The sequence below is a fragment of the Spodoptera frugiperda genome, chromosome 18 (genome assembly GCF_023101765.2).
Source record: "Spodoptera frugiperda isolate SF20-4 chromosome 18, AGI-APGP_CSIRO_Sfru_2.0, whole genome shotgun sequence".
Lineage (NCBI taxonomy): Eukaryota > Metazoa > Arthropoda > Insecta > Lepidoptera > Noctuidae > Spodoptera > Spodoptera frugiperda.
The window spans coordinates 6716088-6742050 of NC_064229.1; the positions used below are offsets into that span (position 1 = coordinate 6716088).

General features: G+C 34.9%; 2 protein-coding genes across 2 annotated transcripts; both read right to left on the bottom strand.

The window, feature by feature from the left end:
• Window positions 1–95: 95 nt before the first annotated feature.
• Window positions 96–6506, bottom strand: LOC118277886 (uncharacterized). Its single transcript, XM_035596885.2, has 5 exons — window positions 5801–6506; window positions 5128–5276; window positions 3402–3635; window positions 2396–2634; window positions 96–1332 (listed from the first exon to the last, which is right to left on the bottom strand). The coding sequence occupies exons 1-5, from the start codon at window positions 6468–6470 to the stop codon at window positions 1119–1121; spliced, it is 1506 nt and encodes a 501-aa protein (XP_035452778.2). The 5' UTR covers window positions 6471–6506; the 3' UTR covers window positions 96–1118.
• A 117-nt stretch (window positions 6507–6623) lies between these two features.
• LOC118277885 (serine protease inhibitor A3K) lies at window positions 6624–24146 on the bottom strand. The gene is made up of 8 exons (XM_050700348.1): window positions 23986–24146; window positions 16978–17024; window positions 9896–10014; window positions 8407–9112; window positions 8061–8266; window positions 7708–7893; window positions 7319–7457; window positions 6624–7114 (listed from the first exon to the last, which is right to left on the bottom strand). Exons 2-8 carry the CDS (start codon window positions 16994–16996, stop codon window positions 6945–6947), a joined length of 1545 nt encoding a protein of 514 aa, XP_050556305.1. The 5' UTR covers window positions 16997–17024; window positions 23986–24146; the 3' UTR covers window positions 6624–6944.
• Window positions 24147–25963: the final 1817 nt, after the last annotated feature.

The window sequence follows — 25963 nt, forward strand, 5'->3', positions numbered from 1 at the left end:
CCTAATTATCAGAAAATAATTTTGAACCTAGAGCACAGATTTCATTAGTGTTCATACAGTAAGAACAGGCTTAAAATAAAACAAAATTTGAAATAAATTAGTTTTATTATAAAAGGTCGTTTACCGAGCATAGGTGGCAGTTAACAAATCACTGATATTACTCACAATGTCCAAAGTGTTTACAAATGTATTTAATATGTTTTACGCCAGTTTAAATACTGTAATTAATCTATTTTCGTCAGGATTCATAGTCATGAAATTGATGTCAAATTTGCACCTTGAGAGCAAGTAACAAATGATAATTTTGGAATAAAAGTAAATAAAATAACTGGAAATAATGATACTGGATTTGTGAATGATGAAAACAATTTTAAATAAGCAATTATACACATACATCCCATATAGTACGTACATGAAGGAGATACGGATGAAAATGAATCAAATACCTAGCTTGATATCCAGACAAAAGTAATAACTGGAAATTTTAAACTACCCATAAACAAGGACAAACCTGACGTAAACATTGACAAAAGAACAAAAATTGTAAAGAAGAATAATGAATTTTGTGTGGTCGACACAAAATTCGTTATTGATAAAATTGAATTATTGTGTTGTGATCAGTGACTCTTTTTAATCAAAATATTACTTACATGTTTTAAAAACAAATTACATAAATTAACCGCAAAATGAACCTCTAAAAAGTTTTTCATTTCGTTTCGTTACATGTATAACATAATTCAATCAATATCATGGAAGTCAGTCTCATGTTTACCTATTTTCTAGTCGAGTCACTTCTAAAATACAGTCAAAGTCATGTATAATATATTCCTTACTTACCTCTACTTCTAAATTAATGGTCATTTAAATCAGTCCGTTTAAAAAGTCTACTCTAAAGTCGTGATCTGTTTCGTTAATGATACCATTTGTCTGTCAAAGAGCAATGACTCGTTTGAAGCAATTCCTAATGTCATCTAATAAATGTTCTGTTAAAACATTATTCAATGTCGTAACTTCAGTTTGTTCAGTCTTATCTTCTTAGTCTATAAGTTCTAGTTCTGGTGTTATTTGTAGATTATTGTTTAGTTCACATTTATGGAATCCTATATCTTCATCAATTTTTATTTCAACTTCGATCCAGAAACTCTTAGTTCCATAACAGCTAAGTCGTTGGATGCTCTGATGATCTTCTGTGCTATGTGGTCTGGGGGCATGCCATAATGTTCCAGAGGTGTTTTATACTCGTACATTGTAGCACCCACGGTACGAACCGCTCGACGTAAAAGAGCACAAGTGTACGTTAAACTTGTTGTCTTTTTCTCTGCAATTTTGTATCTGAAAATATAAATTGTATTTTAATAGTTTTTTTGGTGGTTAATTCATGTAAGAAAAGCACCAATAAGGCACTACTGCTAGGTGATCAAGTTTATCAATGAATAAAAGACCTAAACATTCGCATGATTAATCACTTTTTATTTATGATATATAATTATATTATTTCTCCTATTCATTCATGGCTGAGTTTGTTAATTAATACTTGTTCTAAAAGTCGGCAACCCTAAATACTAGAATGACATGTTAGTATAGCTTATAGCAAACGCGTTTCTCCAGTTTACCCGTCTGCCTTTGTAATGAATTAATATTAGTCTTCAATAGTACCTACTTAAGATCAAATAAATAAAAAACAACTATTTATCAACGGAAACTGGTTATCGACGATTAAAATTTACCCAAAAATCAAGATTTTTTAAATAATTTCAAAGAAACCTGTTCCACGAAGACATTTTAATACAGCTACATGTCAATTCTGTGTTATTTTTTATATCCTTAAGGTGAAGGACAGTTATTAAGGCTATTGTAATAAAGTCAGTAGTGTAGGTCATTGAATACTTAATACTACGTTCTAAATTTTGCTTTTCATTATAAACACTTCAATGAGATTATACAAATTCGTAAGACTTTCCAATAGGCATTTTCACTGGGTATAAAAACTAAAAATCTATCTTAGTTAGGTAATGAAAAAAATATTAGACACATATTTTTATATTTTGTCGTATAAGAAACAATACTCAGATAAAACGAATCAAAGTTTAGGAGTGGGAGTCAGTTAAGTAATTTCCTAGTATAAAACGTATGTAGAAGTGACGTCACGCGATATGTCAAATCAATATATCGTCGAAAATATTTGTTCCCGTGAGAAAATAAAAATACATGCCGTACATTACAATAATTAGTTATCTACCTTATTCTCTGAGCTCAAAATATGACAACAAACACTGATAATGTAAGTTTTTATGTAATATCAGCTTCAGCTCAATGTCAGTCTATAAAATCTCCACAGGCGCATAAAAGTATCTCCGTAACACAACAAAACAGCATCTACAAAAAGTCTACGTACATATTGCTCTCGTGTAGTCGTGCTAACAGCTCCTTCCTCCTCAGCAGTAGCACAGCATTTCTGACAGCAGCCACTGCTATGACTGACGGGTACTCATCACACAGGAATCGGTCCACCATCATACCACACATGGCCAAGAAGGTGGCTGCCACTTCTACCTCACCAGCGCCGTCACCAGCACACCACCATGCTAGGTAATTTATGAATTCTTGGGCCACCACTGGCTGCGGTGGGAATTTCTGGAATAAAGATTTATTTTATTTAAGCTGTCCAATTTCTCTAATAGCAGAACAGAACATTCTACTCGTTAACTTACTTTTATTTTTTACATAATCTTTATCAACTACGGCATGAGAACCAATTATTTTTTTACACGTTAAGATAAAATTAATGGTTTCTCCGAAGGGTCAAGTCAAATCATTAGGGATTAAGGATAACATACACACATAACTTCATGCCTGTCTCACATGGGGGTAGGCGGACACCGCCAATTGCTACGCATTTTACATACCTCTTTCGCTTCATCAACAGTCATCAGTCTTTTCTTGCATGCGTCAGTCGGTCGGTTAAGGGTACTTTTAGGATTAAGGATAAATATTAAGAAAACTAAATTAAGCATTGAAATACAAGATGAATGATTTAGTTTATGAACTCATTTAACGTATTTTGTTTTCCTGATTATCTTCTTGTTATAACGGTACATGGACTGCGTAATGACTGAGCAGATTCATTTTCATTCGTCAGAAAAGGTGACCTTTACCGACTTCATCAATGCATTTTTACCAAAACAACATTTAGAGGACTCAAAAGCCATTTGATTCTCTTGCACACGAAACTGGTCCCTTAATGCTTATTGTAATACAAGACGTAATATTTACTTTAACATTAGAAGACGAAGGCTGCAGTGCTGTCTGATAAACGTGAACCTTTTAAACAGGGGTACATTAGGAGCATTGTCCAGCAGACTGTCTCGGTCTGTTGAAGTGTTGATGTGATGAAGACTTACCAATCTAATCAGCACAGCTTTCTCAGCAGCTAACAGCTTCTCACAAGTGAAGGCTGAACTGGAGTACCTGACGAGCCTCATCGCCGGCATCACAGGCCCGTTCAGTTTCTGAGCTATCCAGTAACAGGCGGCGGCAACCAGTTGCAGCTTTTCCACCTGGACGTGACCAGTTCCCAGGATCGAGTCCAAATACCAGCACGCTGTTTGGACAACGGCTGGGTTGCCAAATGTACCCTATATAAATGGAAACATTCTTTAGGGACATATCTTCTACAAAGTGACCGTTGTTGGTTTTACAGAATTAGTCATTCAAAGTATTTAATTAGTCTTAGAAGAGTATTAAAATATGGTGTTTATTTTGGAGGATCTAAAAGGTTATCTGCTTTTCTTGGTGTGTATTGGTTATTGGGTATCTCAAAGGCTGTCTTTTCTTCAGTTGAGAGGCCTCCTAGGATATTCTGTATCTGTCAAATTTGAACTTTCGAAGTTAGCTCGTTCGCTTCATCGCTTGCCATTGATCGAGATTATTCTCACAACCAATGACATGGTGGACCGCGATCAAGTTCACTTCGGTCCTTCGAATTCTTGAATAAGGTTGACTAATCTTAAAAATATTTCTAAGGCTAAAACCTGCGAAATGCTATTGTCTAAGTAAAAGGAGTACCTATATTTTAAAGATTCACTTTGTGCCTTCAAAAGCTAGCTTGACGATTTAGAAATACCTAAGTTTCTGCAATGATTTTCCTCAAAATGACATGTTGTTAATATTATTAAGTGGTTATAAAGTGGTTTATAGTCTATTCCTTTGTTGATTGTATATGAATAATTGTTATCTTAAGCCATTGTTTTATTACTTGAAATACATTGTTTAATCCTTAATAGACAATGGTCTGTCATATTCTTCCAGGAAATTTATAATAATTTATTATGATTATACTTGAAACCAGTGTTACAAAACCGGAGAACAACACTCGGGAAGTCGGGAATAACATTTATGATACAAAATAAATAACTAAAAACATACAATTCTATAAATATGTACCTAAAATAAATAAACAAGGAAGAAAAATATAGTGTGGGGCAACATTAAAAAAAAACACGATCTTTTTTAATTTTTAAGAAAATATTATTATTGTATTAAGAGATTATAAAGCAAACAAAATTATTAATCCACGAAAAGTATCAGCACTAAAAATGAAAATTTACCTCAATGGAGTATTGAAGTAAAATACTCGTTGCTTTAAGTTGTAGCTTTGGAACATGATGCTCAACTATTATAACCAGGTGCAGTAGTGGATCACTATTCACCACAGTGACGAAAAAGCAGTTAAATATAGTCATAATATTATTATATTATGATTTCCAGTACAGATGATAGACACGTTAAACGTTTTTGACAGTAGCTATACTGTCAAAAACGTTTAAGTACTTATGTTTATTAACAATAGGTAAGTGCCTGGATACTATACTACTATCCTACAGACTAGCCACACCATTAATAGTACTAAAACTAAATGAAGCCGCTGGCTTCATTGCCGCATGCATGCAAGCCGCTGGCAAGAATCAGCTAGTATTTATAATGTTAATATATGTATATGTAGTTTAATTGTACATTGACCCGTGTAATGCCAAAACGCAGATTTACGCAAGACACAATGTGTTTTCTATTGTGCCTCATATACCGGCAGATAAGAGGTTAAAGTTATTAAAAATAAAAAGTACTTACATTAATTTTCATAAGCCAGTTGATAACACAGGCCCTTGGGACACTGGCAGTGCGAGGCACATCAAGAGGCTTCCGCTCCACAGCCAGAAGATACTCGAACATGTCCGCGGAGTAATCTCTGTTCAGGCATCGCATGTACGACCTCTTCCCTAAAACAATAACATTAGCCACCTACAATACGTATCCAGACCACTTTTTTTTTATGGATTTCCACTAGTATTGAATCGATGATGTCAATTTTTGCAGAAAGATCAACATCAAATTAATTTACACACACCTCCTACTTTGAAGAAAGTAAACAACTAAGTCTAATGACTTATTCAAATGCCTTGCATTTAGAAATGGTTAATTCTAATCGATTACTCGAAATGTCTCATAAATTATGTTATGGTTTGTTTACATTTACTTTATATTCTAACGTTGTATTTGCGCTGATCGACATGTGCGATGTAAAACAATTTATGTGACATTACTGTGAATTTAAATTATCTCTGGTACCTACGAGTATAAGTTCAATAAGTACAAGAACTAATCAATACCTACATAAACTTAAAAGTAACAAAAGAGCAATGAAAGGTTGCCACTTATTTAGTAAATTATATTGTACAAAACCTAGCTCAAGTTACGAAAAGTTTATTACTCATATATTCGATTGCATCGATGAATTACTTACAGAAATCCGGAGTACCGAGTCTTTCTTGTAAAGTTTCATTGAACTGTAAACGCTTTTTCACTTTTTCATCATCCTTTCCTTGTTTGACAGGAGCTGGTGGTGACAAACCCTGCAACTCTCGACTATGAGGTCTTTTCAAACTCCTTTTTATATTCTTAATACGATTTGATTCCAAGCATTCCTGCAGATTTGGCGTTACAGCGTTCACTCCCAAAGTATTTTTCTTTTTATTCTGTGCGAAATATTTTCGGCTATTCTTATCATCCAAATGTATTTCATCATCGCTTATAGATATAACACTTGCGTCTTTATCTTCACTTCGATCCTTAAACACTGTATAATGCCAATCTAAATCTTCACTTCTCTGCCTTAATGTAACATATTTAGTATCAACCTGCAGAGGTACACGAGGTTTTAGTGGCACCACTTTACTAGGACCAGGCTTGGGAATATTTTGAGCAAGTAAAGTCCTCAAAGGACATCGTTTTGGAAGTTCCAGATTCTTTTTAATATTACTATCTTCTAATAAATGACTCGGTATGGCTGGTAACGGATCCTTTGGCAACGGTATTCTGGTTTTATGTGTATTTTCTTTGTCGACGTCGTGCCTTGAGGTCGCCATGTTTTTTAAATTGTAACCGGCACAATAATGAAAATACAATAAATACATGCGGCCACGACCAGCGTGACTGTCAGTATGAGAGAATAATTTTACTTGTCATAGTATCATCTTAAATTACCCTCGAGCGTTTTGATTAAGTTCTATTTTAATCTGGTGAAGGTGGTAAACCTTTAGAAATTAAAGGAATCAACGAAACAAAAATTGCCAATTCAAATAAATAATTTAATCTTAACCATATCACAACATTACAAAATATAATAAATAATAACTTACATCTAACTTACAAACTACGCTGTGTACTTTTTCATAATCAAATGCATCTGGTTGTTTATTTAGAAACTTGTACAATCTCACAGCAAGGTATAAAGTACGTCATATTGAAACAAATAAATACAAGCGAAACGGGTGGGAATCTCTCTCGAGAATGTCGAAGGCAGTTGTTAGGTCCTCAGGACGGAGTATGAAAAAGAAACACCAAACGATGGTGATGAGGATTCAAAAATTCCAAACTAAGTTTTTAAATTAGTTGTCAAAAGGTTTCTCGGGTTCCATGACTTTGCCGGCGACGACGACTAAGTTGTCCAGGGTGTCCAAGATGTAGAAGATGAAGGGATGTTCCACGTTGAAGCGACGGTACGACTTGGGTGGAGATAGGGGCAAGTTCTTTGATAGTTCCATTACTGTGTTGGCGGCTGTAAACAAAAGAAAACTTTATTACTACACACTGTGGATTCGTACTTCACTCAGCAGTGAAGTTTATTAAGAGAGAATTAATGGTTTTTTCTTTTACTATGCATTCCTTTTCGCATAACGGACATGCTCCATATTATAACTAATTAATTTTTTTGCTACTACTAGGAAAGCTTCGATAGTAACAAAGTTAAATATGTAATTACCTGCTAATTCTGAAGCAGAGCTGTCAGTTTCGTCAACACGGACAGCAACGTGCTGCACCAGCTCTTGTACAAACAGACCCTCATCTGAAGACACACCAGTCAGGTCTGCCTCTCGGCTGAAGATACTGCTGACACCGAACTAAGGAAAACAAAACAAAGTTTTAATAAATAACTAAAAAATAATACATAAAAGAAAGACATTATTGTTATGATCAATAAAAGAAGGAATACATAAAAGAGGGTTCCCATTGCATTCCCATTTGTTACATCCATCATTTTATCTTTCTTTATCATCAATTGTAAATATTCTAATAAGTATTGTTAAAAAAATCTCCAATGAAACACCCACTAACAATTTCAATATAATTACAATAGATTGAATCACTCACTTTAGCCAATGCAGCGACAGGCTTAGTAGTAGTCTCCACTGAGAACGCAGGCATAGACACTTGGAGCTCTTCTTCCCTCAGACTGTCTTGGATGTCAGAGAGAGGTGTCACGGGCAAGTCAGCAGTCAACCTGGTCAGACCGTCGCGGGTGCGAGGTACCACCAGCAGCAAGGCGTAGCGACCACCCTAAATACATAAATATAGATTAATTCATACTTTAGAAACTTATAAAGTAAGAAATCCAGTAATGTTATGCTAAATCTTGATATCAAACCAAATTTTTCTTTGTCACATCATAATTTTGATATTAAAATTTTTCTCCTTGTGCAACAATTCTTATTACGTGTACTTACAGCATAAGGCAGCTTGATGGCCTCGGCATCGAGTTCAGGAATGGCACCAGTCTTGAACATTCCCTTGATCTTCATCATAGAAACCTGCTTCTTCTCAGTGTTGGATTTGTAGAACACGCCAGGCTCAACAGTGTCGAATGGCGTCTCCCATGAGCCACGGAAGTACATGCCGTTGAAGATGATCATTAGAGAGTCTGAGATGGAGGCTGAAATAGGAAAATAGAATCATAAGTATGAACCAATGTAATTAAATTAGCAAGAACAATATTTTTGAATCTATTAAAGCACACTTCTGGTCTGTTTACTACGTGAAGTGATTTACAAACATGAGGTAAGATTATCTTACTTGATTTCTTTCCAACGCTGTTCACAGAGAGGCTGGAGGTAACATCACGAAGAGCATGCACAGCTTTAAGGCTCCTAGCATGGTTCCTTGCTTCAACAGCTACCATAGTTTCTTCCTCATCTTCAGACTCAGTCTTCTTAGGGAAAGTCTTAACCAACTTTATCTTTTCCTTAATGTTCTTCGCTGGTTTGTAGTCCATATGGGAAATGTCTACTTTCTCAGGAATATCATCGACGGCAAAGGAGATAAGTTTCTCATCAGTTTCTTTAGGAGGCATCATTTCAGGGATCTCCTCGTTTTTCTTCTCCTCGTCTTTCTTGTCAGTGATTTCGATGGTGACTTCACTCTTATCTTCATCATCATCATCTTGAATCTGCTGTTCAGGATTGTAGCGCTCTACAGATCGTACGTCAGTTAGATAATAGTCTTCTAGAATCTTCTTGTAGTCGTCATTGATAGTGTAGTTCTTGTAGATGTAGAAATAGTTCTTCAACTCTGGCTGGTTGTATTTGTACTCATGGTTATTCTTCAGCCTTTCCATGATGTAACGGTATGTCTTCCTGATGAGTTGAGGGTCTTGAGGCAGGTGTAGAGCTGATACTAACTGTTCCCTGGTTTCTCCACGGGCACCTTCAGCAAGGATGGCCAAGATGGCCGAATAACCGAGAGGAGAAAATGCAATGTTTTTGTCATCATCGATGTAACCCTGAAAATAGAGAAAATAACTGATTAGTATTTAGAAAATATACTTTTTTTTCAGCACGTAATACTATTATACGTATTTTTAGAAGAGAAAATGCCAAAAACTGTATTAAGGAATTTCATAGATATTCATTGAATGTTTACTAACAGCAGACATACATGATAGCTGGTCTATATAACTATGTTGTCCATGTTGCAAGTTTATTATAGCCTTAATGCTAGCATTTATGAAAACATCCGCGGCTGTCGATCTCCACATTCCTCGGTAACTACATATGCGCACATACTCGACATCAATTAGGCCTACAGCGAAACAATTAGTATCGCTATTGGCTGGAAATTGTGCAGTGTACCGTGTGGACTCAGCATCGTTGCCTGCTCTATTACAGACATGAGTTCTGGCTTCAGGCAATAGTCATGCATGTAAAGGGTTCTGAGGTTCGCATTCCAGTATATTTTTATTTCTATTTGTCTTACTGATGTTTAAATGCGAAAGGTCTGTCAGGATGTTTCTTACTTTCCCCTAGGCAAAGCTGGTTTAAAATAATATTACCAGCACCATTATTTTCGAAACAGTGATTTCATATTTGTCCAAAATAAGGACTCGGTAAATCATTTCATTGTTTTTTCTCTTCTTATTTCTCACAATCATAACAAAGGAAAACAGAACTATTCAACATATTCTCAAATCCTAAAGACCTACATTTTTTATCTAGATAATTGCACTTGGTAACTCAACTTATTCTCTAATTCAACTTAGGATGCAAAAATATATGTTTGTAATCACCTGGAAGATAGCTGTGGACAGTTCACTGCTGGCCTCTCCTACGAAGCTGGTGTCCTTGGGCTGGTTGGAGCGACCATTGCGAAGCCATCTCGCACTACTCAGTCCCACCACGAACAAAACTGGAAAATAAAAACAGTCAATTAGAACGAGTTATATGTAATACTCTTCATTCATGAATATACTAATGATAATGATTATGAACTATTAGTCCTAGAGAGGATATTAAAATTATTTTAGTACCTTGGTCTATGTAATATGCTATTAGCACTAATAATGAGCATAAGCATAAAACATAATATTGCTGCATAGGAATATGCTCTCGTAAATCATGTTCAAGTGTTGAATTAACAACTATCTACTTTTATGAGACATCAAGTTACTGCAATAAAATATTATATCCCTAACAAATCGAAGCAACAAATCAGCAACCACTACCTATGTCTAAAAAATTGCTAGTCCTCTTTCATCTACCATAATATGAAAATACTAGCGTCTGCCAACGGCTTGGCATTTCCGTGGGATAAAAAGTATCCTAACACCCAAGTCAGCTCATACCCTGTCTGTATACATACCACATCAAAATCCGTTAAATAGTTTTAGCCTGATTAACGCACACACATCCAAAAATCCAAACAAACAAACTTTCACATCATTATCTTAAGTGTGATAACGGACAATTAAAATAAAATCGACAGATTAATAAAATTCAACATCTAATCCACTATTTCTGCGCATACCTAAGCTAACACATTAACCTCCTTTACAAGTTTCTAGTAAATTAATGTCCTTAATAATAACTCGATTACTCCTCGATGTAACTGTTCCGAGTGATATCGATTCGAGACTGGTTCTCGAGACATCTCGAGATTGTGGGTCGAGTATAGCGGTATCGATGCATGTTACATGGAAGTCCAACTGTTAGTTGCAGGACATTATTTATTTATAGACTCTAAGCCCTGGTTTACATTGACTTTAAACGACGTCTGGTTCTTAGCCAGTTTTAAAACCACGTGTGCTTTAAGAAAGTGGTAATCGTCATTCGCTGCTCATGCTAATCTACTTGTGAAGAAGCCCTCCTCTAAATGAGAGTTATTTGCCATGATCTCCACGCTTGTCAGGAGGTTGGAGATTTCAGTTTAAAAGGTATAAGTTTAGCGGAGATTGCTGTTGTCTCTGTTAAATGTGTAGTACTGGTTGAGAAAGTTATAGTACCCGCAACACCAGAGGAGTCACAGGTGCGTTGCAGGCCTTTTAAAAGGAATACGCTCTTTTCTTGAAAGTTTAAAGGTCGTATCAGTTTAGAAAAACCGCCGAAATAAATTAAAAACACAAATGATTTTACATTTATTGTAGTAAACCTAACAACAACAATAAATAAATTTGCTACATATTGTATTATCCAAAGAAAGTTCATTTTTATGTTTCCTTCTAGAAAATTATTGTCCATAAAATATTCAACCGCATGACAGTGAGACATGAAACTGTGACAGTCGACTTTAAATACGAAGTGTTAAAATTCAAAGTTGAATTTTATGGTGAAGTCGTTCAAATAAATAAGTGATGTTCCAATACATATGTCTCTTGTACTGGATTTTGTGAAAGCGATTTCTTCGTTCGTGAAAGTTTTCATTTTATTGTCGAACGTGGAATTTATTCACAATGCACGCATTACATTAGTATTTTACATCTTACAAACAGATTTGCTGTTTGTCTGTTTCCTTGCTAAGAATAGAAAATCAATTCTAAAATATTCTCGTTTTAGTGCCAACTTCATTTTAATAGCTAATTTTCTACGCTTAACTATCCAAATCGTAGTCATTTTACTGATGTAAAATCAATTGGTTTCATTAATTATTTCATCTTTATGTGTATGTGTGTGTTCAGATATAGATATATTTATCTGTTATCAACAAGAACTACAAAACCATCCTTGATTGCTATCATATAATTTGTTAGATACACTTGTTAGTAATTGTAAATAAAATCGTTTCCGTAAGAGCAGAACAATCGCAGTAACTACATCCGACAAACGCATGCGATTATGCGCAGATTAGCGGCACGGAGCGATGCGCCGGCGCACCCGACACGGTTGAGATCCGAATGCAACGATACAACGGTATGTACGGTGTAATAATGATATCTCTGCACTGATACGTCTATTTAATAGCGTGAACGAAGATAACATAATCTAGCATTACGGTCGTTTTCCCCAGTAGGGGTAGCTTTTACTTTGCCAAGTTGTTTGAGTCAGTTTTAAACTGACATAATTCTTCAGATACACGAAAATTAATGCTATCTGATTTCTATATTAATTTTCCGCATGGGATAAAATTAATTATACGAAAAATCAACATAAAGAATGTATGTAAGTACCTTTGTAATTGTACTTAACTCACAAATATATTTTATTCATTTTAATTCTACTACCTAAGCAAAAACGTAACACCTAATTGAAATTAATAGACAAGAATTTTGCCAGATTCTTATTAGGAGTGTTGATAATGTCCATTCTATTTGTACACTGTAAACACATAGACATTAAAACAGAACAATAGAAGCATTCACAACACATTCAAAGCCTACACAAAGTATAGTTATTTAAAAATAATTCTTAAACGACATGCGTTTACCTCCTTTGTGGGTACTTGTAAAGACTAAGGTACAAAGCATGGGAAAGGCATGCGCTTGCGATTGCTCCAGTGTCAGGTAAAGTAAAGCACAGAGCGGTGAACGTACTTTGCTGACCCTACCCCATTGTGCTCCGTACCGTCAGCAAACACATAGACAGAGTGACTCACACTTAGCACGCATTAGCACTGATATGATTATCATTTTCTAAACGGTTTTTAAATGTCAATGGCTGCTACGTTCCTGTCATTAAACCTGTGCTCGGTGACATAATGTTCCCGTTAAATGTCGACGGTCGTATTTTGTTTATATTTAATATTTTTAAGAATGGAATAGCTTAAACAGATATTAAAGAAACTACGAACTTCCTTAAAAATGGTTACTTAGATGTGATTTGATTCTTATTTCAACAATCAAAAACTCCATGCGTAAACCTTTCTTAGGTATTGCCATTTGTAGCTCATAAAACTCATTGTATATTTGTAGCTATGTATATTTGTAGCAACCATATTATTTTTTTCTTGCATTCCAATTAATGCAAAATGGAACTAAGTATTCAAAAGTTGGAGGGGATCTGGCTAAGAATGATGCTGCCTCCTCCATTATAAAGTAGCACAAAACATAATAATCAAGAAAGGAACAGATGATCTGATTATACTTATATTTAAGCAGTTAATATTTCCTAGACGAAAAATCTATTTTTGCGCAAGCTGTACCCAGCTCTCTAAGTGCATGCCTCTCTCGAAAGTAATCACAGCGAGGCACAGAGTAAAATAATAATGTTTGTTGTAATGCCCAAGTACATACTTGTATAATTGTAGATATAAGTACATGTAACTGGCCACTCACAATTCTATATAAATTCCAAGCTTTGCGAGACAATGTACAGACACCAGCTCTAGAAGCTACTCCATTCTGTCACGAAACCTTTATGGAATTCCAACCTTATCCCTTTGCTATTGAGTAGAAATTCTAATGCAGGATTTTGAATATTTGGTGTACCTTTTTGTGCCAGTGTTTGAACCTACGCAAAGAAATAAAATCCTATTGGTCTTGTTTGATAGTTTTTTTTTTGCATTGAGATCAGTAAACTAAAGGTTTTAAAAGGTCACGCTATGCACTTAAATTCCTCATTTATTTTCATCTTTTTTACTATAAAAATTCAAGAAAATATAGATCTTATCGCGTTTCTGTACATCAATATTAATAAACTAGTTTTTTGAAGACGAGATTCACTTAACAGGGGACTATTAGCGTTTCTGCCGCCTCCCAATAAACTCAATATTTACGCAAATGTGATTTTAAAAACGGTAGTATTGAAAGCTCTAATATTGAAGTATATTTTATCTTGCAATCCAACTCATGAGAGTATGCAGCTGTGTAATAAGGTCCAATGTTTAGGGCCAACCTTTGGTCCAACTTGTGAGGCCAACATGGACCGTTATAATGGGTGGTAGGACTGTAGACATTACCACCATTCTCTAGAACATGCAGCTGTTTGTAATTTATTGTTATGAAATGAAGGAAATATTTCAAACGGTATCCTAACATGTTTACACATCATAAAATCTTGCCATACGACGATAAGGCAGGCAGATGTTAGAACAATCATAGCAGCCAGGTGTGTTGGTCCAACAAAGAAATTAAGCGCAAGTGTATCACACTCATAGTCTTCATTGTTCTTTATCGCATATGAAAAAAGAAACTACTAACACGAAATTCCCCCATACGTTAGATACCTATATACATGTGTGTTTCCCAAAGCCATACTAGAAATATCATTGAGGCTATCAATAATATCTCAAAATGACTCCCAATAAGTAATTAAATCACGCTTCTAAAACGACGCGTGCGCACAGACATCTTTATATTCCGTGAAATCGCTATTCGACACAGGCCTAGTTCTGTCTTTAACTGAATGAATGAACGAAAGAATCGGTGCAACATTTGAATTTGGAATAGAAACTCGTATATCGAGAGCGTAGAATGAGATCTCGTTTTTGATCCTTAGATTAGGCAAAATATTACCGTTCCAAATTTGAAACTACCATTAATAACTTTGAGTTTAATTTCAATACGGTACTCAAAGACTCTCAATGAGTACTTAACTTAACTATTCTTTAGTAACGATTTTGTTCTGAAAACAATTATAAAGGAGCCCGCTCCTGCATTATGTCATTTAATGATTATTTACATAATTACTCACGACACTGAGTACGGTGACAACTACCTATTTAAAAATCATAAACACATTGCACGCATATAGAACTAAAGTTTTCAATCACGATAATAGTATGACCATTGTCTAAAACTGGACTAAACCACCGATTAACTTCCTAATCACAAGAAAACAGCCTCGTGTGTGGTTGTCAACTATTTTGGCTTTAGATGGACTCGCAGATAACGATGCAGTCACGTACAAATGGCATGTCGAAGCCTTCCTTTGTCTTCAGTTTTTTTCTAAATAAACGGACGTCCAGCATTGAAATTTAAATGAAGTTCTGAGAAACTCACGTCGGCTTGTAAATAATAAATAAATTATGTAATTTATTGCGCATCTCAGTGCCATGTTTATGCGACATACGTATCGTTAAATATTGAAAATGAATACCAGACGATTAAAAGTTCAACACTACAAAAGTACGAACGTATTTTTAACAACAATGAGTTTTTAATGACCTACTTTTAGTGTTTTCTTGGTTTTTGACATTTATAAACTATAGTATTCGAATTTCGAAGCGTATACAGAATTGAATCAAAGCTAAAGGAATATATAAAACATATCTATTGTTGGTTTCCGTATACTCCAAATAATATCTACCTACACCTAAAAGAAGTAACCAGAGTATCTATCAGGAAAAAATAAGATTTTTACATACAGATACAAGTTCTCTCATTTAGGGAAAAACGAGTATCACATAATAGAACTTTGGCAAACCAAGAAAACTGACTAAATTGATTTACGTTGAGTTCTCCTTGTGCAGATATTACCTCAAATAAACTCTAAGTTCTAATAGATAAGTCACGTTTTTCAATACCTAGTGCACACTTAATTACTGAATGCTAAACCTACCTCACTGTGATTACTCGAAGGTCGTGTACCAAGCACTAAGACTTGGCCACACTAGGTACATACTTAGGTATGCTAATATATCTAAAATATTATCATAATGCAATCTTATTGTCACGAAACGATTATAAAACCTGTTTTATTTATATTCCAATTGTTGTATTGCAAATATTTATTAGATAAGGCAAAATTGTTAATGCACCTTTGACTTTTGAAATGAGTCTGGGAATGATAATGATGGAAATGATATTTGACAAAAATCTCTCCTCTTACTGCAAAAAACCTTTTTTTATGGGGAGAAAATCATCCAATGACTTCGAGAGGCAGTGTCAAACTCTTACTGACTAAAAAACACCCCGTTCCTACTCCTGCTTTAGGGTCTATACAAGAAAAATAAAAATTATATTCATAATCAGAACAGTATAGATTTATCCTCAAAATCGAATTATCTATTTCTTTGAAATGCATTCTCATTCTAGGAAATCTAGCAATTATAACATAGTCTGAAGTCATAGTCTAACGTATAACCTAGGTGATGAGCTCATGACTCAGATTACACACAAATATAATGATGTCCTAACATAACTTGGTAACTTATTAACATAACAACGACTGGCTTAGGTTAAGTAATCGTAAATGCGCAATAAGTGTATTGAGATGCATTATTTAATATCGATATAAAGACATCATAAGGTATTATTGACAAGGGTATTATAGTACACGATTGTCACCACCGTAACTCGTATCGTGGGTATCGTAAAAGCCGAATAAGACACTATACATTCAAAGTTAAAGTCAAAAATATTTATTTCAAATAGACCGGGAAAACACTTTTGAACGTCAAAGCCAATATTAAATAAAGAATGTCTGTCTGTCGGTCAGTCCTCTAGTGAAGCTATTTGCTCGTTCCAAAGTGTAGATTCCTATGGAACGAGCAAGAAATTCCATAGATTACTCTTTCTATTCTATTCTATTATATTTGACAGAGACCAGGTAGCATCGTTATTTGGGAAACCTGAACATTAGTGAGCTCTAAACTCCAGTAGTGGAATCTTGAAGTTGATGGTAATGAATTAAATGCATAGAAAAGTAAAGTCTAATGTATATCTACAGCCTAAATACTTCGGCATGTGAAAAGAATATTAAATAATAGATCCAATATAAGGTAATTATGCATGTTCATGTATAAAACTCATTTTGAGAGAAAAGACACGACGTTTCTGAATAATAATTAATATGCAACATGATAGCTTTCCAATACATTATGTGCACACGATTGCAACGAACTTTCACCAGCTTTCCGATTACATAAAAATAGAAAAACTTATGTGGAAGAAACATGTAAGTTTGCATGTATATGTTAAAGCTTAGATAATGGACTTACCTAATAACAGCGGACGCATTTTGCAGGTCTTTGGATACTCTTATGATCTGAAAATAAGAGAGATCAGGTTATAGGTTATGTGGATTTCGCATCCATTACTCTCAGTTTACATTATAGCCTGAATTCGATGGTCATCTCTAACAACCCACAGAAAGCCAAAAATGCACTTATAACTCCTCTGGTGTTGCGGGTGGCCATAAGTGACGCCGATTGCTTAACATCAGGTGATCCAATTGCTCGCTTGTCACCCTATTCCATAAAAAGATGATATTATGTTTTTTATGGAATAATGGAAATGGAAAAAAGATAATATTATCTTTTTTATGGAATTAAATAAAAAGATAATATTATCTTTTTTATTTACCATGTTTATTAGTTATTGTGAGTTTCCAATATTTCCCGTTTTAAATTCTAATAAAATTCCTATTGACCATGTCAGTGTAAAAACAAGTAATTTTTAAAACAGAAACAAAACACCATCTGTTACTGAATCCCAGCAACAAGATATCAACTTTACATCTCGCAAAATTAAGTTCAAAATTAATTGAATCGTCAAAACGAGTTACGATCGCATTAATTTATTAAAAAGTTAGTAAAGGGGACATTGATTTATTGACTATGATGACATTTGACCTTGAACTTTTGTCAACTTGTACGTCTTAGTACCAACATGAGGTAGACGACATAAAAATAGATGACGTATTCCACTTGGCATGTATGTATGTATTTATATAATGTGTGTATGTATGTATGTTATTGTACCTCCTTGTGCTTTACAAATACATACTATATTAATTCTTCAATCCCACAAAAACATTTCATGTTAAATGTTGCCAAGACGAGACCATATAGCTCGCACTGGCAAAAAGTAATCAGATCCCGTGTAGAGCCAAGTTTCTAACCCTACATGCCCAGACCTAAATCGATAAGCCCTAATTTCACACTCAAGTTACGGGGAAATTCTACAGCCATAGCTCGTACTGCGTAGTTCGTAGCGCGTAGCAGAGTTTTTACGCTATAATCTCGTAGGCGTGCAAACCTTGGACGTAACTGGCGAGTTGGCCGCACGGAAAGAGTTTAGAAGATTGAATAGATTTTTAAGCTCAAGCCCATATGACGAATAGCAAAAAGTCCGTGCGGCCGACTCGCCAGTTACGTCCAAGGTTTGCACGCCTACGAGATTATAGCGTAAAAACTCTGCTACGCGCTACGAACTACGCAGTACGAGCTATGGCTGTAGAATTTCCCCGTAACTTGAGTGTGAAATTAGGGCTTATCGATTTAGGTCTGGGCATGTAGGGTTAGAAACTTGGCTCTACACGGGATCTGATTACTTTTTGCCAGTGCGAGCTATATGGTCTCGTCTTGGCAACATTTAACATGAAATGTTTTTGTGGGATTTCATTTCTTTTTGTAGGTTGCTTATGATAGAAAGATAAAATGAGCGACAAATACAAGTATTTTTTTGTCGCTCATTTTTTCTTTCTTTTTTTGGGGTATATTTCTTGTGCATCTGAGATGCCTTTTTTTATAGCCCATCGTAATTTTCTACCTACTATACAATATTCAAACCGTACGTAATCCTAAACTACTTAAGTTAAACCTATTAACAATGAAAATTAAACAATGACCTACGTATCAAATTATTCTCACTAAGTCGTACCTACATAAACAACTATAAACATATTATACCTACTAACCTATACTACTTAATTGCAAATACCTACTTATTCAATCTTTGAATTTCTTAATTAAATTTGTGAGAAAATTGCAAACGTAATGCTAATACTTTTTATCAATGAAAATTAAAACACTAGTACCTAACTAAACCTTCACCTACTAAACTACTAAATTTATAAGAAAATTGCAAACGTAATCCTAATACTTTTTATCAATGAAAATTAAAACACTAGTATCTAAACCTTTACCTACTAAACTACTAACAATTAAATATTAGGCAAATGGTTTTTTTCTCCGCGATAGCAAACTTTTAAATCACCGAAATATTCCGAAAATTTTTCATTCAACGAGACAACCGTCGACGACGTCTGCCCTCGCGCGTCTGCCCGCGTTCGGGTGCCGCGCTCGCTGACGGGCCGATTATTTTTAGCTACTGCGCGGGGTCGAGGGGGCAGGCGGCGGGCGTTGGCGCATACTATACTTACGATGCTTATGTTCAAAAGTATAGGTTGATTAATAAACACTTACCGAAGTGAAGTGTAGTAATATTATTCATATCTAAGTACTTATGGGTAGGATAATGTTTTGATTTGATGAAAAGTTTGTGTTCTATGTACTTGTGTATAATTTTCAGATCTCAAGCAGGAAATAGGGAATTAAGTTTCCCTATTTCAGATTTTTACCCCTCCGCGGCCGCATTCAGACCTCTAGCGTCAAAAGTTGCGGAAGTCTCGAACAAACTTTCACCCCTAGTTTAAGGGGTTGGGGGTAAAAGTTCCAAGTTTTAGGATTTTTTTGTTGTTTGGGTACTAATACTAGCTTACATACCAAATTTCAGTTTTCTAGGACTTCAGGAAGTACCTTAAGAATTTTGTTGATCATCAGTGAGTGAGTGAGTGACGAACTCGGGGTATTTTAGATATCAATAAAATCTAATAGTGGAGCGCCTGGGGGTTTTTACCTCGGATTAGAGTTACAGTGAATGAATTAATATGATCGATGTGGGATATGGTTTTTTAAACTATAAATTGCAATGTTTACCCAAAATTTTTTTGTGCACTCCATTTTTTTATTGTTTAAACAAATTATTATAAAAAATTAATGTTTGACCATATATTTTCACTTTAAACAGTATTTTTTTATTTATATGTTAAATCTTACCTGAGTAGACATATAGGAACATTTTTCAAAGATACCTGTGTATAAAAATAGCAGTATCTCGAACAGGTAGAAAAACGTGGAGGGGAGAGCGGAGCGACAGCTGCTATGTACAATGGAACTTCTTGGCCAGTTTAATTATAAATGAAACGCACTTTATTGTGTACATTGAAAAAAATACGGTAATTAATTATGACTAATGAAAAGAAAAAAAAATTGTACAAAATCTGTTTATTTAAATATATTACATGGTTGTCTACATCAAATATTTTCTTCTACTTCATCTATCTGTATTATAGGTGAAGTATTGGAACAACTATTTCCGCTGCACTGTAAACATGATACACTGCAGTATAAACTACACTCGCGAGCAACCAAATCGACTCAACCTACATGTGCGCATTCGAAGATGTTTTCTTAAAAATATACTGAATTGCTTTTAAAAACCGATATATCATTAGAAAGCTTACAACTTCAGCTTTATATTGGTACCATTATTATAAAAATTGTATCAGTACTTTTAAAATATTTAACTTAATTCAGCGGACTAGAGTATTTGCTCACTACGACTCCAACAAGTTATAACACAAACTACCCCTATAAAACCTCCACATTAAGGTTAACTTTATCTGTGGCTTATCGAAAGTTGATCGTACACATCTCCGCAAAAACGCTTCATTTTATTTCCAAAAATTTTGGATACGACACCAGAAGAAGCCGCTCAAGTCGTTGCTCTACTGGAACAAGGACTAAGTCAGCGAAGAGTTGCTGCTCATCTGAGTTTGAGCCAATCTGCAGTATCAAGAGGGTACAGGTAGTATCAAGATACTAGTGCCTTCAATCGAAGACCAAGAATAAGCCGCCACCGGTCCACCTCGGAGAGTGACGACCGTTTTATTATTTCAACTTCACTACGAAATCGTCACTTAACCGGTGTCGATGTTCAACAGGAACTCAGAAGAGTTCGAAGAGTGGCTGTCAGCGAGTGGACAGTACGGAGATGGTTGAAGGAAGCCAACCTCACCCCTAAACGGCCTACCACAGGCCCGAAATTGACGACCCGCCATCGGCAAGCGCGCATTCAATTTGCCCGAGAACACCTCGATTGGAGCATAGAACAATGGAGGCCAGTCTTATTAACTGCCGAATGCAGAATGTGTCTGCAAGGTAGTCATACGGAACGCCGGGCGAACTGGCCAGGTGTTCTCGGGCAAATTGAATGCGCGCTTGCCGATGGCGGGTCGTCAATTTCGGGCCTGTGGTAGGCCGTTTAGGGGTGAGGTTGGCTTCCTTCAACCATCTCCGTACTGTCCACTCGCTGACAGCCACTCTTCGAACTCTTCTGAGTTCCTGTTGAACATCGACACCGGTTAAGTGACGATTTCGTAGTGAAGTTGAAATAATAAAACGGTCGTCACTCTCCGTGGTGGACCGGTGGCGGCTTATTCTTGGTCTTCGATTGAAGGCACCAGTATCTTGATACCTTCTGTACACTATTGATACTGCAGATTGGCTCAAACTCAGATGAGCAGCAACTCTTCGCTGACTTAGTCCTTGTTCCAGTAGAGCAACGACTTGAGCGGCGTCTTCTGGTGTCGTATCCAATATTTTTGGAAATAAAATGAAGCGTTTTTGCGGAGATGTGTACGATCAACTTTCGATAAGCCACAGATAAAGTTAACCTTAATGTGGAGGTTTTATAGGGGTAGTTTGTGTTATAACTTGTTGGAGTCGTAGTGAGCAAATACTCTAGTCCGCTGAATTAAGTTAAATATTTTAAAAAGTACTGATACAATTTTTATAATAATGGTACCAATATAAAGCTGAAGTTGTAAGCTTTCTAATGATATATCAGTTTTTAAAAACAATTCAGTATTTTTTAAAGAAAACATCTTCAAATGCGCACATGTAGGTTGAGTCGATTTGGTTGCTCGCGAGTGTAGTTTATACTGCAGTGTATCATGTTTACAGTGCAGCGGAAATAGTTGTTCCAATACTTCACCTATAATACAGATAGATGAAGTAGAAGAAAATATTTGATGTAGACAACCATGTAATATATTTAAATAAACAGATTTTGTACAATTTTTTTTTTCTTTTCATTAGTCATAATTAATTACCGTATTTTTTTCAATGTACACAATAAAGTGCGTTTCATTTATAATTAAACTGGCCAAGAAGTTCCATTGTACATAGCAGCTGTCGCTCCGCTCTCCCCTCCACGTTTTTCTACCTGTTCGAGATACTGCTATTTTTATACACAGGTATCTTTGAAAAATGTTCCTATATGTCTACTCAGGTAAGATTTAACATATAAATAAAAAAAATACTGTTTAAAGTGAAAATATATGGTCAAACATTAATTTTTTATAATAATTTGTTTAAACAATAAAAAAATGGAGTGCACAAAAAAATTTTGGGTAAACATTGCAATTTATAGTTTAAAAAACAATATCCCACATCGATCATATTAATTCATTCACTGTAACTCTAATCCGAGGTTTTACGGTTTTGAATGCTCCAGGCACTCCACTATAAAGTATAAGAGCTATGCAATTGAAACTTTAGAGGTTTATTAAGTCTACCACTGACATTATATCCTGAAAATTTTGTTTATCTGGTATAACCCAAACTCAAGTTATGAAGGTTCAAAAATACGACGAAGCGCTTCGAGAAAAGGTAGGTAGTGCCCTTGCGCTTGCGCTTCGCTTGGCTCGTCTTGGCGGGGGCACTACCGTGCCCCCAGATTTAGTGTCTGAGTGATACCTACTTCAAAAATATAACAAAAAGTTGACAGCGTCATTATCGTCACTTAAAACTTAATATATAATAAATTCTGCCGATTGAAACAGAAAATTTGGTTTCAATAACTTAAGCTGTGACACTGCTCCCAACTAATCCAATCAAAATAAGGATGATAAATAAGCTACCACGATGCTTAACAACGCGGGAGAATAATGATTTGTTAAATAAAAATTAAGGTTTTTGAAGAAACACCCGTCTATCTAAATTACAATGTTAGATTATGCCTAGATTCTTCACCAAGTTACATAGCGTGAGGGAACTCCAAAATTCACCCCTAACTTAACTCTTAAGTCTCTCTGTATAGGTTGAGGAAAACCAAAATGTTATTAAATGTTACCTAGCTTAGGGATACCTTGAACTTTAAGAGAGGTTACTGAAAACGAGCAGATTAGGTAGATTAAGCTCCAAGTTAAATTCAGTGATGGAACGATATAAGATATAGGTATCGTCACTGATATGCATATTAGTGTGTTCATTATCATCACCATGTGATTAATAGACTCACGAGTAACAAGTAATGGGAATAATAAGTGATAAATACAAACTAATGTAATAAATAGTGAAATAGCCTGTTTATCCCTTCAAGGAAAACAATTACATTATAAACATGATTATCATTAATTAAAACTACTTAATTAACATAATACAAGTATTCAAATCATTATAATTTTAATTTAAAAACAAACTAAGAATAAAATACACGCATAAATGTACTATAAATATCCCAAAGCCCTTCTGAACAATCACTTATTGTTATGTTAAATGAAAAATAAATCAAAAATGTTTGTTCACGGTCATAGGAAACGTCCTAAGTCCGTCATCTACCTAAATAAGCTATAAGCAAACCATTTCAAGGAGGACGAGGTGCTAACTAAAAAATAATACTAAAAGTCAGGTTCACGTATTTACCAAAAAAATATACAAAGAATTTAAAAAAAAACTAGTCCCTACACGGCTGGTTTCTAGTTTTATTTTGTTTCTTCATTTTACATTAATGTCGCATCTCCGTATAATTTAAAAAGAGAACAATAAGTAGGCTGTTTAGCTCACTTTTATTTTCGCATGGCATTATTTTTTAAGAGAAAAATATGACACTGATTTTTAATTAAAACAAGCGGTAAATCCGGTTAGCAATACTTTTGCCGGTTTTAATTAATAAAATAAGTGGCACGCATAAAATTTGTCTTAACCCGCTAACCTAAAACCCATTAATCCATGGCAAGTATAAATAAACCTTTTACTGCGAATTGATAAAGGCTTTACTATAAACAGGGCCCGTTAAGCAGCGCATAACAAAACGTTGTGACCTACATTCTACACTAAAAATGTCAACGTCCGACTTAAAATAATAATGAAACTACTTACATGCTGGCTTGCAACACAGGCACTAATTAAAAAGTAAAAACACTTTTTTATTGTAATGTCAAAAAAGCGCGGGAAGCGTGCGGCTACGCTTGCGCCGTGCTCGATAGAGAATGACGTGCCCGGAAGCTGGTCGCGCGCGTTTATATCTAGACATTAACAGTTATGTTTGAAGAAGTCACAATGAGCGTAGAATAGGCGCCGTGGTGCTGTATGATGCATTTCTATTGCTTTTTTTGTTTTAGTTTCTGTTTGACAGACGTGCCGGTGACATAAAGGCCCCACATGTTTAATTTAGGTATTGTTATGAACTTGTTTTGTACTTCAGAGCATCTTTGACTGGTTATTTATGACTTTAAGTGTATGTTGTAAAACTTTATGTGCGAAATTAGTACCTACTCATCGTAAATTATTTTAATTAAATTATAACACGGCTAAATTAGATATCCAGAAAGACAAATCGGTCTGACTCGTCACGTACAAATTTTTAATAAATAATTTACTAACTAATCTGGTCAAAAAATTTTAATGTGAAAAATGTATGAACCTATGTTATTTATTAATCTTATTAGTTTGAAAAATAAAGTAAAGTAAGTCATATGTATTTTCATCAATAACGTTACTTAAAAATACTTTATTTAAAAAAAAACCTTATAAAAACAAATGATGTCCATTCTAAACATTATCAAGTCTACACAAGTCCTGGGATATCGAGCATAATATGAAACCAAAATATAAACACAACAAAAAAATGGCCGATGATAGAAAGAAAGGTCCGTGAAACGTCACAGATAACTAGCGATGTTATTAATAACTAACCAATTTCTTTTTTAATTTATTGCTTATCTAATTTATAGGTTTTTCGAACAAGATCTTTTAGATTAAAAGTGAATTTTCGGTCTAAGTCATATTCGGTAAGTATTCAATTGAGATTTTTATTTATTTTAATTGAAACTTCAGTTCAACTAAACCATTGATTAAAAAAAAATATTGCCCTTAATATGCCATATTTAGATATAAATAACTTGTAAAAGATTAAATCCTTCTCAAATAGAGAAGCGTAGCCTAATCTTTATTCTGTGCATGCGCAGATAGTATCGGGGTCAGTAATTACCACAGTCAATTAATACCTAATTACCTCTTAATCCTGATGATTAGATCCAAACATTAATTTTAAAATTATGCGTATTGACTGTATCCGAAGTTGGGCCGGAGGGTCGCAAGCACAACTGTTTAGCAAAATTAAAATGAAATCATTTATTCCAAGTGAACCACAAATAGGCACTTTTGAAATGTCAACAAATAAAGAAATAAATAGTCTGTCAGTCTGTCCGTCAGTGAAGCTAGGTACTTGGGTTGCTCAAGGGGTTATGATTTCATTTACGATCATGATTTTATCAATATTATTAGGATTTTCGACTATCAGAAGTTTAATATTAACAACTGGAAGTTTGTAATCAATTACAAACCCCAACTATCTCAAGATAAGGACAACAGACGCGGTGGGAATTCGATTCCCACACGGAGAAAATCTTTGTGTGATCCACAAATTTTTGTTTCGGGTCTGAGTGTCATGTGTGTGTGAACTTGTATGTTTTTAAACGGGATTGGCTGACTGGGATTTTCTCCTGTGTCGTGGGGGGGCCACGACACAGGATAAAATCCCAGTCCATACTGGGGAGACTTTTAACACAGGTAACTGGCAAATGTAACATTATTAAATAGATATTATTATGTGCATACCTTCTTACCCTGCTATGTTATATGTGTGTGACTAGACCAATGAAGTACTTACCATTTACCTATTTATGTATTCATTGCCCCATCCCACCTGTCATATCTTCCTCCGGAAACAAATACATGAGTATGTACTAGGAAATAATAGCATATTAATAGTTCAAAGAAAATGCACTTACTGGTCATGAAGAACGGTTGCAATTTAACAGACTTTATGAATGAAACCAAGACCATGCCCTTTAAT